This window comes from Myotis nattereri (assembly GCF_964212035.1).
Source record: "Myotis nattereri genome assembly, chromosome: 4".
Lineage (NCBI taxonomy): Eukaryota > Metazoa > Chordata > Mammalia > Chiroptera > Vespertilionidae > Myotis > Myotis nattereri.
The window spans coordinates 79,426,521-79,442,062 of NC_138079.1; the positions used below are offsets into that span (position 1 = coordinate 79,426,521).

The window sequence follows — 15,542 nt, forward strand, 5'->3', positions numbered from 1 at the left end:
TAATCTTGGTTGTAGGTTCTTGGTATTCATCACTTTGAATATTTCTTGCCACTCCCTTCTGGCCTGCAAAGATTCTGTTGAGAAATCAGCTGACAGTCGTATGGGTACTCCCTTGTAGGTAACTGCCTTTCTTTCTCTTGCTGCTTTTAAGATTCTCTCTTTGTCTTTTGCTCTTGGCATTTTAATTATGATGTGTCTTGGTGTGGTCCTCTTTGGATTCCTTTTGTTTGGGGTTCTCTGCGCTTCCTGGACTTGTAAGTCTATTTCTTTCACCAGGTAGGGGAAGTTTTCTGCCCTTATTTCTTCAAATAGGTTTTCAATATCTTGCTCTCTCTCATCTTCTGGCACCCCTATAATTCTGATGTTGGTACGCTTGATGCTGTCCCAGAGGCTCCTTACACTATCCTCGCATTTTTGGATTCTTTTTTCATTTTGCTTTTCTGGTTGGGTGTTTTTTGCTTCCTCGCATTTCAAATCATTGACTTGATTCTTGTGCTCCTCTGGTCTGCTGTCGGGAGTCTGTATAATATTCGTTATTTCAGTCCATGTATGCTTAATTTCTAGTTGGTTCCCCCATATAAGATCGAGGGTCTCATTAGTTTTCTTGTAGATCTCATTAAGTTTATCGGCGGCTTCTAAACAGTTCTTGAGAGACCTTAGAAGTGTGGTTCTGAACTCTATATCTTCAATTGACAATTTTGTCCTGTTTCTTTGTCTCCGCATTTTGTTATGCTTCCTTGGTGCACCCCCTAGTGGTCTTTGTTCGCAGTCTTATAGTTAAACCTTGATTGTTGTAGCTAATACCAGGGAGGGTTTGACCTCCAGGCCAAGTGGCTATGAGAATCAGCTGTGTCAGCAGTGAGAGAACTTCTGTCCTCTAGGGAGGTGCTAATCTGGTATTTGCCTGAGGCTATCCGGCAAATGCCTCTGTGCAGCGCTTGGGCGGGGTGGGTCACACAGGATCAACAGGGTGGGCCGGGGAGTGCAGTTATGGCGGCTCTCAGTCCTGTCCCCAGGGGCTCTGCCTCTCTGAGTCCCAGCACCCGCTGCAAAGCTCGGAGAGAAAGCTGCACTCGCTCTGACTGAAGCCAGACAGTCCCGCTTCTCCCGTTTGAGTCAGGGTCCCTAAAGACTCGCCTGTATCTGGAGCTGAGAGTCTGCGACTCCCTCCCGACTGAAAACGCCAACCGCGCCCTCCGCCGCCAGCCAGCTCCGCACACTCCGCACCTCAGAATTTGACTTCAGCACTGCGCCTCCTCTGAGTGTCCGTATGCGTTTCTCTTTCCTCCTAGTTGTAGGACTTCCACTCAGCCAGCGTTCCTGTGGTTTTGGGTGATGTCCTTTCCGTCTTTTAGTTTCACTTTTGATGTAGTTGTTCAAAGCAGCAAACTCTGGCGTTAACCTATGCCGCCATCTTGGTTCTCTCCATTGACAGTTTTGTCCTGTTTCTTTGTCTCCGCATTTTTTATGCTTTCTTGGTGCACCCCCTAGTGGTCTTTGTGTGCAGTCTTGTTGTAGTTAAGCCTTGATTGTTGTCGGCAATACCGGGGGTGATTTGACCTCCAGGCTAACTGCCTATGAGAGTCCGCTGTGTCTGCAGTGGGAGAGCTCACTAATATCTCTTAAAGGTTTAATCCGTGCTTCCCAAGCTGGGTTGTGCACACAAATTACATCTCTCTTTTGCAATAATATGATGCAGTCTTTTCATTTTTCAAGGGCCATCTTACAAAAGAGTGCTTTCTTCATATTAGGTGACTTCCAAAGGCAGAACTAATGCAGCAATAATGGTCAGGAAGGCCTATTTGGGCCCAATATAAGGAAGATATTTACAACTATTAACATTGTATAAAAGTGGAATGATTTTCCTGAAGAGGTAGTGAGCTTTCCATCATTGGTGTTATTTAAAAAACACACACAAAAAAACAACACTAGATAAAATGGATAATCCTGGAAAGGGTATTCAGGCATTGGGTTGAAATAAAGTTCATCAATGACTGTAAACCCCCCAAAATAATAATAAAAATAAATAAATACTATTTTTAAATTAGAGTTTGCATTCAATATTATTTTGTATTAGTTTTAGATGTACATTTTAGTGGTTAGACAATCACATATTTTACAAAGTGATCCTCCTAATATTTCAAGCACCCATCTGATACCATACAGAGTTATTACATTATTGACTGTATTTCTTTTATATATGTACTAGAGGCCTGGTGCACGAAATTGGTGCACAGGGGCCGGGGTGTGTATCCCTCAGTCCAGCCTGCACCCTCTCCAATCTGGGACCCCTCGATGGATGTCCTATAGCCCATTTAGGCCCGATCCCACTGGATCCCCACCTGATCCCAGTTTAGGCCCACTGGGATTGCGCCTAAATGGCAGTCGGACATCCCTCTCACAATCAGGGACTGCTGGCTCCCAACCGCTTGCCTGCCTGCCTGATTGCCCCTAACTATGTCTGCCTGCTAGCCTAATCACCCTCTAACCACTCCCCTGCCAGACTGATTGACGCCTAACTGCTCCACTGCTGGCCCGATTGTCCCTAACTGCCCTCCCCTACCAGCCTGGTCACCCCTAACTGCCCTCCCTTGCCAGCCTGGTCACCCCCAACCGCCCTCCACTGCTGGCCCAGTCACCCCTAACTTCCCTCCTTTGCCAGCCTGGTTTCCACTAACTGCCCTCCCCTGCCAGCTTGATTGTCCTTAACTGCCCTCCCCTGCAGGCCTGGTCACACCCAACTGCCCTCCCCTTCAGGCCTGGTCCCCCTCATCTGCTCTCCACTGCAGACCTGGGTCCCCCCAACTGTCCTCCCTTGTGGGCCTGATTGCCCCAAACTGCACTCCCTTTCAGGCCTGGTCCCTCCCAAATACCCTCCCCTGCTGGCCTGATCACCCACAACTGCCCTCCCCTGCCAGCCATCTTGTGATGGCTATCTTGTGTCCACATGGGGGTGGCATCTTTGATCACATGGGGGTGGCCATTCTGTGTTGGAGTGATGGTCAATTTGCATATTACCTCTTTATTATATAGGATTATTTTATTGATTTCAGAGAGGAAGGGAGAGGGAGAAAGATATAGAAACATCAATGATAAGAGAGAATCATGGATCAGCTGTCTCCTGCACACCCCCCACTGGGGATCCAGCCCACAACTCAGGCATGTGCCCTTGACAGGAATCAGCCTGGGACCCTTTAGTCCTCAGGCCAAAACTTTCCACTGAGCCAAACCAGCTAGAGCTTGTCTTTATTTCTTATGTTGTCCTTTACATCCACATGACAATTTTGTAACTACCAATTTGTACCTCTTAATCCTTTTACCTTTTTCATCCAGTCCCCCTATCCCACTCCCACTGGCAACCATCAGTCTTTTATTTGTATCTATGAGTCTGTTTCTATTTTGATTTTTCATTTATTTTGGTGTTTAGATTCCACCTATAAGTAAAATCATACAATAATTGTCTTTCTCTGTCTGACTTATTTCACTTAGCATAATACCTTCTATCCATTCATACTGTTGCAAATTATAAGATTTTATTCTTTTTTAGTGGCTAAGTAATAATCCATTTGACAGGCACTTGGGTTGCTTCCAAACCTTGGCTATCATAAATGACATTACAATGAACATAGGGGTGCATATAGTCTTTCAAATTAGTGTTTTGGGATTCTCTGGATATACACCCAGAAGTGGAACATGGGGTCATAAGGCAGTTCCATTTTTAATTTTTTAAGGACCCTCCATACTGCTTTCCACAGTGGTTGCACAAATCTGCATTCCCACCAACAGTGCAAGAGGGTTTCCTTTTCTCCACATCCTTGCCACCACTTGTTGTTTGTTGATTTATTGATGTTAGCCATTATGACAAGTGTGAGCTGATATCTCATTGTGATTTTAATTTACATTTCTCTGACAATTAGTGATGTTGAGCATCTTTTCATTTGTCTATTGGCTATCTTATGTCCTCTTTGGAGAAGTGTCTATGCAGAACCTTTGCCCACTTTTTAATTGGATTATTGGGGGGCTGGGGTTGGTTTGAGTTGTATAAGTTCTTTGTAAATTTGGAGTATTAACACCTCATGGAATGTATCATTGGTGAATATTGTCTCCCATTCACAGGTTGTCTTTTTGTTTTGTTGATGGTTTCCTTTGCTGTGTAAACTTTTTAGTTTGATGTGGTCCCATTTATTTATAGTTTCCCTTGCCCAAGCAGATATGTCAGGAAAAAATATTGCCAAGAAAAATGTCAGAGATTTTACTGCCTCTGTTTTCTTCTAGGGTTTTTATGGTTCAAGTCTTACATTTAAGTCTTTAATTCATTTTTAGTTTATTCTTATATAAGGTTTAAAATGATAGTCTAGGCCCTGACCAGTATGGCTCAGTTGGTTGGAGCATCCTCCCGTACAATGAAAGGTTGTGGGTTCAATCCCCAAGTAGGGCACATGTCTGGGCAGCGAGTTTGATCCCCAGTCACAGGCCCTACTCAGGGCATATACGGGGGTGGGGGGGGGGGGATTGACCAATGTTTTTCATCTCTCTCTCTCTCTCTCTCTCTCTCTCTCTCTCTCTCTCTCTCGGCATGTCCTCGGAATAAGCATGTCCTCGGATGAGGATTTAAAAAAAGATGGTCTCGCCCTAACCGATTTGGCTCAGGGGATAGAGTGTCTCCCTGCGGACTCAAAGGTCCCAGGTTCGATTCCGGCCAAGGGCATGTACCTTGGTTGTGGGCACATACCTAGTAGGGAGTGTGCAGGAGGCAGCTGATCGATGTTTCTCTCTCATCAATGTTTCTAACTCTCTATCTCTCTCCCTTCCTCTCTGTGAAAACATCAATAAAATATATATTTTTTTAAAAGATGGTCTAGTTTCATTTTTTTTGGCTCATAACTGCCCAATTTTCCAGACATTTATTGAATAGACTATTTTTACTTCCTTGTATGTTCTTGTCTCCTTTGTCATATATTAATTGACCATATCGGTATGGGTTCCCTATTCTGTTCCACTGATCTATATTTGTTTTTATGCCAATACTATGCTGTTTTGATCACTATAGTCCTGTAGTATAATTTGATATAAGGTAGTGTGATACCTCCATCTTTGTTCTTTCCCAAGATTGCTATCTTTTGTGGTTTCATATAAATTTTGTGTTTTTTTGTTCTAGTTATGAAAATCATCTCATCTGCTGACAGTTCATACTGTGATTCAGTAGTTTTTGTATGGGATTTAAGATTCTGCATTTCTAATAACCTTCCAGATACTGCTGATGATGCTGGTCTATGGACAATACTTAGAGTAACCATATTTTATCTGTAGCCCAGTATCATTCTCTTAAATTTCTGCAAACATTTTTGAATGAAAGATCCTTTAATTTTCCCTGCATAAGCCTTAGTGCAAAGTCTCTTAAAAATTACCCAGGGCCCTGGCCGGTTTGGCTCAGTGGGTAGAGTGTCAGCTTGTAGACTGGGAGAGTCCCAGGTGTGATTCTGGTAAAGGGTGCGTGCCTGGGTTGCGGGCTTGATCCCCAGTGTGGGGCATGCAGGAGGCAGTGGATTGGTGATTCTCTCATCATTAATGTTTCTATCTCTCTCTCCCTCTCCCTTCCTCTCAGAAATCAATAAAAAGATATATATTAAAAATTATTCAGGTATATTTTATCTAGAATAATTTAAAATTTTCCTGGGGGAGAAATCTATCCCATATTACTTGTAGCTAAAGTACTTTCAGGATTCTCCAAGGGACAGACTGATAACACTGTGCATGTAACACAAAACACTATGTCTTAAAATTGCACAGCTATGTTGTAGAGAGAGTTACACAACCAGAAGCAGATGGTGAAGAATAGAATAGACCTTGGGGGGGCGGGGGGGGGCAGATGAAGACATTTTTGCCTTTTTCTGGCTCTGTAACATACACATCAGAGTGCAAAACACTCCCAATTTAAGCTGAATTGTTTTTTCAATTTTTCCTATAAGGGTTTGGGAGTTTCATTTGGATTTCTCATAATCTAAATTGTGATGTTGTACATTGACCTGCTTTATAAAATATCTTTCTTCTCCTTTTAGCTCTGACTGATCTGGAGCTTGTTGCCCAATCTATTATCTTTCTGTTTGCTGGCTATGAGACCACTAGCAATTCTCTTTCTTTCCTTATGTATTTGCTGGCCACTCACCCCGATGTGCAGCAGAAATTGCACAAGGAGATTGATGCAACGTTTCCCAATAAGGTGAGTGGGTGATACTTGGAGAGCGAGGGAGAAAGTAAAGCCTTATCAAGAATGCCTCCTCACCACTTCCTAGGAGAATTTTTACAAAGAATGTAAGCATCACTTATTTTACTTGTGCTATTTAGGAAGGATGTAAAAAGACAAAAACAATAAAAGAATATAGGTAATTTTCGTTATTAGAGGTATATAAGATCTTTGAAAAAGTGTTGGTCCTGTTGTGTCAGTTATCTGTTATCACAATAATGTCAAATGAAAAAAAATTTTAAAACCTCAGTGGCAATTAACAATAGGAATTTATTGCTCAAGTGTCTAGATAATTACCTGTGCTGCTATTGACTAGACTTGTTTTAGTCTGGCTCTTGGCTGATCTAGGCTGGCCTTGGCTAAGCGGCTGGGTGAATCAGCTCCACACAGGATCCGCATATCTCCCATACTCCAGACAACTAGCCTGGGTATGTTCTTCTCAGGCAATGACAGAGGGAACGACCAATAAGCCCAAACATATGGGTGCCTTTCAGAACTCTGCTTCCATTACACTTAACCAACATTCCACTGATTTAAAGCATGCACCATGGCCAACCCTAGGATCATAATAGGAGGGCACAAAGTTAGATGACTACGGGCATGGACACAGGAAGGTGTGGAAAACTGGCACTATTACTGGAATCTACCACCTTGGGTAAACTGTGCAATCTAGGAGAAGCCTGGTATACAGAAAAGAACATAGTGTAGGAAATAAAAGACATGAGTTTGAGTCCAGACTGTGGTTTTGGACAGGTCTTAAGAACTCTCCGTGTCATAGGTCCTTCAAATATAAAATAAAGATACATTTTAGGGTCCAAATAAATTAAAGATTATTTTTCTTCTCTGGGTAAGCCTATATTGGAGATCATTTTATTGCAATAAGATGGAAAGGTCACTAAGAAACAGACTAGCTAAAGCATTTTGTCCTCCCCTCTTAATAAGAGTAACAATGACAACAACAACACTAATAGCTAACATATACTTCTCACTATATTTGTCTGTTCTAAATGCCTTATATTTATAAATGAATTTTAAAAAAATTATGTATTAAAAATAGAAACAGACTCATAGATAGAGAACAGACTATCAGAGGGGAAGGGGGCTTTGGGAGGCTGGGTGAAAAAGGTAAAGAGGTTAAGCCAAAAAACCTAATTGACACAGCCCTAGCCACTTTGGCTCAGTGGATAAAGCTTCGACCCTCAGACTAAAGGCTTCTGGGTTTGATTCCTGTCAAGGGCACATACCTTGGTTGCAGGCTAGACCATTGCCATGGTGTGGAAGCAACCAATCCATGTGTCTCTCTCACATTGATGTTTCTCTCTGTGTGTCTTTCCCCCTCCCTTCCACTCTCTCTAAAAATCAATGGAAAAATATCCTCGGGTGAGGATTAACAAAAAACAAGAAACTCATAGACACAGACAACAGCATGATGATCGCCAGAGGAGAATAGGCGTTGGCAGAAGTAGAAGAGAGTATGGGGTGGGGGAGGATAAATGGTGATGAAAGGAGACTTGACTTGGGGAGGTGATCATACAAAACAATATACAGATGGATTATTAAAGTATTGTAACTGAACCTATAGAATTTTCTTAACCAATGTCACCCCAATAAATTCATTTTTAAAAAGTGATACATTAGTCAGAATAGGCTAAATTTGCCACAACTACAGATTAGCCCTCTATTTTCAGTGGATTTACATTGCAAAGGATTATTTCCAACTCACATTAACATGTCCAACATGGATTGTTAATGAAAGATGGGAGTGGGACTTCGTGCTCCATAGTTACTCGGAAATAAAAGGTAAAAAGGATCCATTTTCTTGTGGCGGCACTTTCTGGAGCACAAGGCCTTCATGTTGGTTGGGGAATAAAGAAGTAGGGTGTTGCTCACTGGATTTTCAAGAATTTTGACTCTGAACTGACATATGTCACCACAGCTCAGAGCCCATTCTCAAAGCTGGTTCCCCCTAGCTTTAAGTGGGCTGGGAGATGTGGAGACCACATGGATATTGGGTGAGCAGTGATGTCTCTACCAAACAACCCTATGAAGTGTCAACTCTAAATATCTCCATGCAACATATCAGAAAACTGAGAGGTGAAATAATTTTCATACACTAGTCATATAGCTAGTGGTGAAGAAGCCACTAGCCAAACCATGAACCTCTATAGTATTACCTCTTCAATATAACACCAAGTGATACCCACATATTGCACACACTGTTTTCAGATATCTGACAAAACTGGAACTCTTTGTGGTAGGAAGAGACTGGCCTCTGGGGCTGGCGAGGCTTGTATGAGATCTTCACAGCTTACAGTCAAACCCTGAACAACTAGGAGACTGTCCCAGCAAGGCAGCATGAGGCTGAGTAGGGTTCCACCTCTTTAGAGCTTCTGCTAGAATGAAATTGTGTGCCCTGCTTTCATTCTTTTCAGTCACGCCCTTCTTTTGCTATACTTACAGAGTTTTGTCATTTATAGAGTTTCTATTTATATGGTGTTTCTCTCCGAATTATATATATAATCTAAAGGCTTAGTAAGCAGGATTTTTCAACTGAACACTGTCAAGTTGGAATTTTGCTCTTTTACACATTCTCTTTCCTTTGTACAGAAGTGTGGCCTCTCTTTTGGGAAAAAAAAACAGTGACCTTACCGTATTTCAGTTAAGAATATGGGTCATAGTCTATTACTCACATGAGTTAAAAAAAAATCACTACACGGTAATGTGAGGGATTTGGGGTCCTGTTTAAGGAATTGTCCCCAACGTCCCCCCATAGTCATAACTACTCCACACATCTCAATGGGCCATTAAGCAGGCCAATGGACACGACAGATATTAAAATGTCTATAAATCCTAAAGTCCTTTACCCAAATAAGTTATTCTTTGGAGCTCCTAACATTTCTATAGAACTGCATAGACTGACTTGAAAGTTGATCTCAAATCTCAGTTTATCAAAATCTGTTTCTTTCTTCCCAGGCAACTCCCACCTATGATGCCCTGGCACAGATGGAGTATCTTGACATGGTGATGAATGAATCCCTCAGACTATTCCCAATTGCTGGTAGACTTGAGAGGTTCTGTAAGAAGGATGTGGAAATCAATGGGGTGTTCATTCCCAAAGGAACACTCGTGATGGTGCCAAGCTTTGTTCTTCACCTAGACCCGACGTACTGGCCAGAGCCGGAGGAGTTCCGTCCTGAAAGGTACTGGACCCCTGGGAAAGGGAACCCACCCTCATCCAGGCTGATTGGACATAATCTGATGTCTTTTAGTATAGATGATATACATGTGGTTGTACAATAATTTATTGTACATTTTTCTGTTTTTACAAGTTTGTTTTTTCTTATTACAAGAGTAATCATTGTTTGTTGACAAAATTTTACGAACTCTAGACTAGCTAAAAGAAAATTGTATCTGTCCATAGTACTAATATCTTAAGATAGGCCTCATTAGTAATGCAATGTATGTCATTAAAGACATTTTTCTAAGCATATATAGATATTTAAAATTAAAATAGTAATATATTTTTTATTTTGAACTGCTTACTTTATTTACCAGTAAACTATAAACAGTGTCCTTTTATATATAACCATCATATGTAGGTATGCATACATATAAATATTGATGCAGATGTGACTATATGCTTATGCCATAAATTACTTAATCATTATCTGATTTTAGGAATATAGGCCTTTTTACTTCTTTAAATTTTTCTGTGTTGTTCTCATTAGCTCTCTGAATTTACCAGCAACGTTCCCACATTCTGTTTGTTTTTGTTTTTTCACATTGGTGGCCACATCTTTATCATTATTGGGAGAGTGCATTATGGGAACCTGAGAGGTCCTCATCCCTGATGATTTAAGTGGCCCCTGGAGGACAGAGGAGAACACAAGTCACTGGTCTGTGTTTGGCTACAGTCCTGTGTCAGCTTCCTCCTTCTCTCCAGGAAAGTGGCGACTTCCAAAGAAAAGTCACCTGCTCTCCAGACACCAAGACACGGCCCCTAGGAGGGTCTTTAGCATGTTCTTCTGGAAATTCAGAGCCAAGGCCTAGCTTGAGGCACAGCTTGAACTCTAGAAAGAGCTGATGTTTCCCATTTGTTGCATTGATGAGCAAAATTGGAATTAACTATTGAGGGCACTAGCTGGGATCTAGGCTTTCATTAGCATAACTATAAGATCCCTAATGGCAGGGACCTTCTCTCATCTGCCATGGTGTGCTTAGTTCTAGCTTATTGTCTGCACATAGTATTTGGTGAAAGAAGAAGTTAGACGTGACCAAATCCTCTGTTTTCTGGACCAAGGGGCCTCTGTGTTTCCTCCAAGCTCAACCGTTTTTTCTCCCCCTCGCCCCCACAGCCCGTAGCTTCATGAACATGAATCCAGAGACCACTGACTGTACTGCTCTTTTGATCATTAAGTCTTCCACAGAGAGTAACTGCTTACCATGTCAGGAGGTGGGCAAGGCAGTGAGAAATCCAAATGTTAAAAAATGCCTATTATGGAGAACTTGACACACAAATATACAAAATCATTTTCTACAGATACGAGTCTACTTTTAATTCATCTATGCGAGCCCATCACATGTTTATAGCCATCAAAGTATGTCTGCTGCCCAACTCACACACCATTACTACCATCCTCCTAATTCCCATATTATTTTAAGGCATACCATCTCTAAATATTCCAATATTCAAGAAACTTTTAAAAATACATAACCACAATGCCATGATCACTTTCCGAAATCCACATTTTCCCTTAATATAATCAAATATTGAGGAATCAAATTTGAATAAAAATAGGTCTAACCTTCAAGAAATTTATAGCCTAGTGGAACAGATAGACAAGGCAACCACAGATTATATTAGAGTAGAGGAGCATCATATGCCCATATGAGTCATCTGATTTAAGCTATTCAATGGGAGAGGGACAGAAGAGGTGAGAGGAAGGGAGGAGAGGAAAGTGGGGAGGGGAGGAAGGAAAGGGAAGGGAAGGAGAAAATAACAATGCAACTAATGAGAGATATGATTCCTACTTCCTTCCTCCATGAGCATGTGACCAACATGAGTTTGATGGAGGCAGGGACCTACTTTTTCTTCAATTAGTCTCATTTCCTACTTGCCTTTCAGAGTGTGAACATCTCAATACCCTGAATGAAATTTAGTGTTTAAAGATAAATTTTCCTGTAAACAGCATTCATGTCATCTCTTCAATGATACTGTTAGCTCGTATAGGGTATGGGGAATGGAAAGACTCTGTAGCTTACCATTCTTACAGCCACATAACTACAGGAGGATCTCACTGACTAGCCCAAAGGAGTATTCTGTACACTACTTGTAGGGGAGCCTAAGAAGCCCAAACATGTAGCTCTTGTGGTGTTTATGTTTCATTAATTGTTTGCATCTACTGTTATATAACTAGGTTTAGCAAGGAGAACAAGGGGAGGATAAATCCTTACATATACACACCCTTTGGAAGTGGACCAAGAAACTGCATCGGAATGAGGTTCGCTATCATGAACATGAAAATTGCTCTCGTCAGAGTTCTGCAGAACTTCTCCTTCAAACCCTGCAAAGAAACACAGGTCAGATACTTAACCTTTTACCAATCTGTGTGAATGATGCTAGATTGAGAGTTTTTCATAAACTGAGATACATATGCATGAGTGTGCTCATTCATTGTTTAATACTTTGTTCTGTTGGACAGATAATCTATCTGGAGTCACATGTAACCTTTAAGACCCTGGTAGTCTAGAGTGCGAAGCCTGTGTTTTTATAGGGTGCCCCAAACTTCACGCAAGATTTGTGATTGAATTGAGTTGCAAATCTTGTGTGAATTTTGGGACATCCTATATAAATATCCAAGTATAAAGGCCATCTAGAGTCAATATCGTTAGTGTGACATGATCTTATAGAGTCATTTGAGAAAAGTTTAAATTTGGTTTCAAGTCCACTGGAAGGAAGGGAAAGCACTGTGCACAGTCCTGAAGTACAATGATAACTGGGTCATGACTTTTGAACACTGCTCTTTCCCACCAGAACTTACAGAAGCTCTTGTGATAGGGTTCTCAACCACTGGTTATACAATGAAATCAGCAGGGATCTTTTAAAAATCCTATGCTGAGGTCATCTCAGATTCTAAAATAATCCATCTTGTGTGGCTTTAAAAGCACCCGGTTTGGTTTTCATATGCAGCCAAGGTTGAATAAAGCATTTCTGCCTCACATAAGAACTCCAACAGTCCATGGCCATCCAAGCTACTTGAAACCTGCTTCTGGGAGCCAGGCTGCAATCAAGTTGGATTCTTTACATCCTAATATGAACTCTATGATGTTTTTCTCACTCTCTTCCCCATTCTGTTCTCATCTTTCAAGTCCTAGTTCACTCCCAAAGCCCTTCCAGGAGGCTTCCCGCCCATTTTTCCTCTGCCATGTTATTGCTACTGCAGGCTGGTATCATCACTATCCTTCCTAACCGAAAACTTTATCATTAAACCATCCAGTTCGGTACTCTGTGTTTTCTTTGTATGTAAGAATATCCTTAAGTCTAGCACCTCATTTTATTCCTTTCATAAATTCCCAATAGTGCCTTGTGGTCATTCAGGAAATGCTTAAAGAGTATTTTGCAGTTGATTTGGAGACCATGAATCCACATTTTAAATGATTTAATTTGAAAAAAATAACAAATAACATTTGCAATGTACGTTTTCTACGTGTCTTGGTCTGTGTGCAGGGGAAATATAGAAGTGCCATTTGAAATGATAAAATAGAAAGGTTTTACATTAACAGGAAGATCTGGAAATCTCTCCTCTGAAGAACATAAGCAATAGCTGTCATTGAGTGATAGCAAGCAAGGCCCTATAATAAGGCTTATTTCTAGGACTTGTATATTTATTATGCAGCTCCTTTCCTTAAGTAGGCTTTCTCAGAGAAGAGGAGGAGGATGAAGATGGTTTCCATCTTATTTGTGGCTTTAGGCAGCTATGTAGCAGTCCTTTAAGTGCATACAAAGGGGGTCTTAGCCCTGAGAGGAAGTGGGCCTCTGCACACCTGGGGTGGTGCAGACACTCCCTGAAAGCTCCCAGTCATCTCTGGCTTGTGCTTTTCACGCTCCATGGCAATTTTCTTGCCCTTCAGTCAACTGAGTTATGAAGGTTACTGTGTTGGTGGCTCCCCCAACACTGAGGGAGTGACTGGGTGGGAATAGAGCTAAAAAATTATTCAAAACACTATTTAAGTCAAAACGCTATTCAGAAGTTCACTATTTACACTGGGAACCAGGAGATGTTAGAAAATAGGCACAATGCTTGACAAATACCTTTTCCCATCATGAAACTAGAAGGCTTCCACTGGGAGAAGTGACTGGACTCCTTAGAAGTGATGGATAATTCAAATAATTAAAATGTATAATATGTACTCAGGTTACCTTGCAAGTTCCAATATGCACAAAATGAATTCTGTGTGGCGTTTCTAAATAGTTTTTCATAATGCCTAAGAATCTGGTTTAAATTTCAAAAATTCATTCATTTGCTTAAAATTCAAACGAAAAAGAAACACAAACCAATATGAGTTTGTCTCTGGTCAGAGATGACTGGGAGCTCTCAGGGAGTGTCTGCACCCACCCCCAGGTGTACAGAGGCCCACTTCCTCTCAGGGCTAAGACCCCCTTTGTATGCACTTACAGGACTGCTACATAGCTGCCTAAAGCCACAAATAAGATGGAAACCATCTTCATCCTCCTCCTCTTCTCTGAGAAAGCCTACTTAAGGAAAGGAGCTGCATAATAAATATACAAGTCCTAGAAATAAGCCTTATTATAGGGCCTTGCTTGCTATCACCCAATGACTACTATTGCTTATGTTCTTCAGAGGAGAGATTCCAGATCTTCCTATTAATGTAAAACCTTCCTATTTAGATGCTGTAATTGATATTTTCTTGAATGAATGTATTGATGAATGCTTTCACTGACCAGTCTCGGACAGCTTACTGAATAAAGAAACAAAGATATATTATGCTAAAAGTAATTTCTATATATTGTAAAGCGTTATTATCCTCAATGTATCTCATCTGCTTTGCTTTTGGTGTTGATAGTGCTTCATTAACTGTTTCTCCTATGCTGGTTAACATTTGCAGATTCCTGTGGAACTAGATTTTCAAGGAATTATTCAACCAAAAAACCCCATTATTTTAAAGGCTGAGTTGAGAGACGGGACTGTAAGTGGAGCCTGACTTTCCCTAAGGACTTACACTTTGTTCTTCAAGGAAGTCATATCCCCTGACACTAGAGATCTCAGTGTACTTTGTGAATTAAAAAAAAAAAACAGAAATGAAGATGGGCTTAACTTACTGCACTTGATGGATGACTAGGGAGTCTGTACATTCACTTATTTTCTCAGTGTCTATATAGAGTATGACATATTGTGTTATTATAAGAGAGATGACTAAATAAGTAGACCAAGCTTATTGGGTTCTTATAATACTATCTCTATCTAATCCCACTTAGTATCATCTACTTACTTAGTACTAATCATGTATACAAATTTCTCTATAATTTTATCGACAAACTTTAATGAAAACAAGGATCATTGTGGAAATGGCAATAGTGACATTTATATCACGTTTTATTTTGAATATTCTATATTGTATATTATATTGAGCAACTCAATAAACATCTTTTCATAATAGTATTATCTAATGCTTTCATGCACAGCCAGTGACTAAATGTTTTTAACCATCACTGGTTTGGTGGGACCTTTTCAGAATTCGAATTTGATATATTAAGATAGATGAGAGGAAAAAAATGGTGACTGGCAGGAAGGTCGGGAGGGAGAGAGTGTGAGAGCACAAGGAAGTGATAGAGGAGTGTGTGGACGTGTGTGGTGTGTGTGTATGAGCTAGGAACAGTTAGATTCTGCAGTTCTTCTAAGGGGCTGCTAAAGCAGGCAGTCTTAGGCGGCGGAGCTCAGCTCCCTGTGGGGACACTCCTGGGTGGCCAGCATGGGCACAGCGACCACGCCATCTTCAGAAACAGAGCTGCTTGAGGCTAGGATCCTGGCCTCAGCACCACCCAGTCTGATCTCAGACGCATACCAGGACCCTGCAGCCACTGGGGACAGAGACCTGTGACCACAGCTCCAGACCTGCAGACACCAAAAGTTCAGAAATCCCCAGGGCAGATCCCTGAGTATCAGAGCCCATCCCCCTCCCTGCAGGCATGCAGGCAGTGCTATAATAACTGATAGACCCACCCCTTGCCTGGGCCTCAGTGCTGCCACAGGAACTTTAGCCTGTAAGTGCACGGGCA

At 41.3% G+C, this 15,542-nt stretch overlaps 1 protein-coding gene across 1 annotated transcript in view; it reads left to right on the forward strand.

The window, feature by feature from the left end:
- Window positions 1–14,467, forward strand: part of LOC308517931 (cytochrome P450 3A12-like) — a gene marked incomplete at its 3' end in the record, with an annotated part of 38,174 nt that extends 23,707 nt beyond the window's left edge. The window contains exons 10-13 of the mRNA XM_081089480.1: window positions 6,060–6,220; window positions 9,218–9,444; window positions 11,662–11,824; window positions 14,372–14,467. Coding sequence (XP_080945606.1) covers window positions 6,060–6,220; window positions 9,218–9,444; window positions 11,662–11,824; window positions 14,372–14,467 — 647 coding nt within the window. The remainder of the gene's footprint in view (window positions 1–6,059; window positions 6,221–9,217; window positions 9,445–11,661; window positions 11,825–14,371) is intronic.
- Window positions 14,468–15,542: the final 1,075 nt, after the last annotated feature.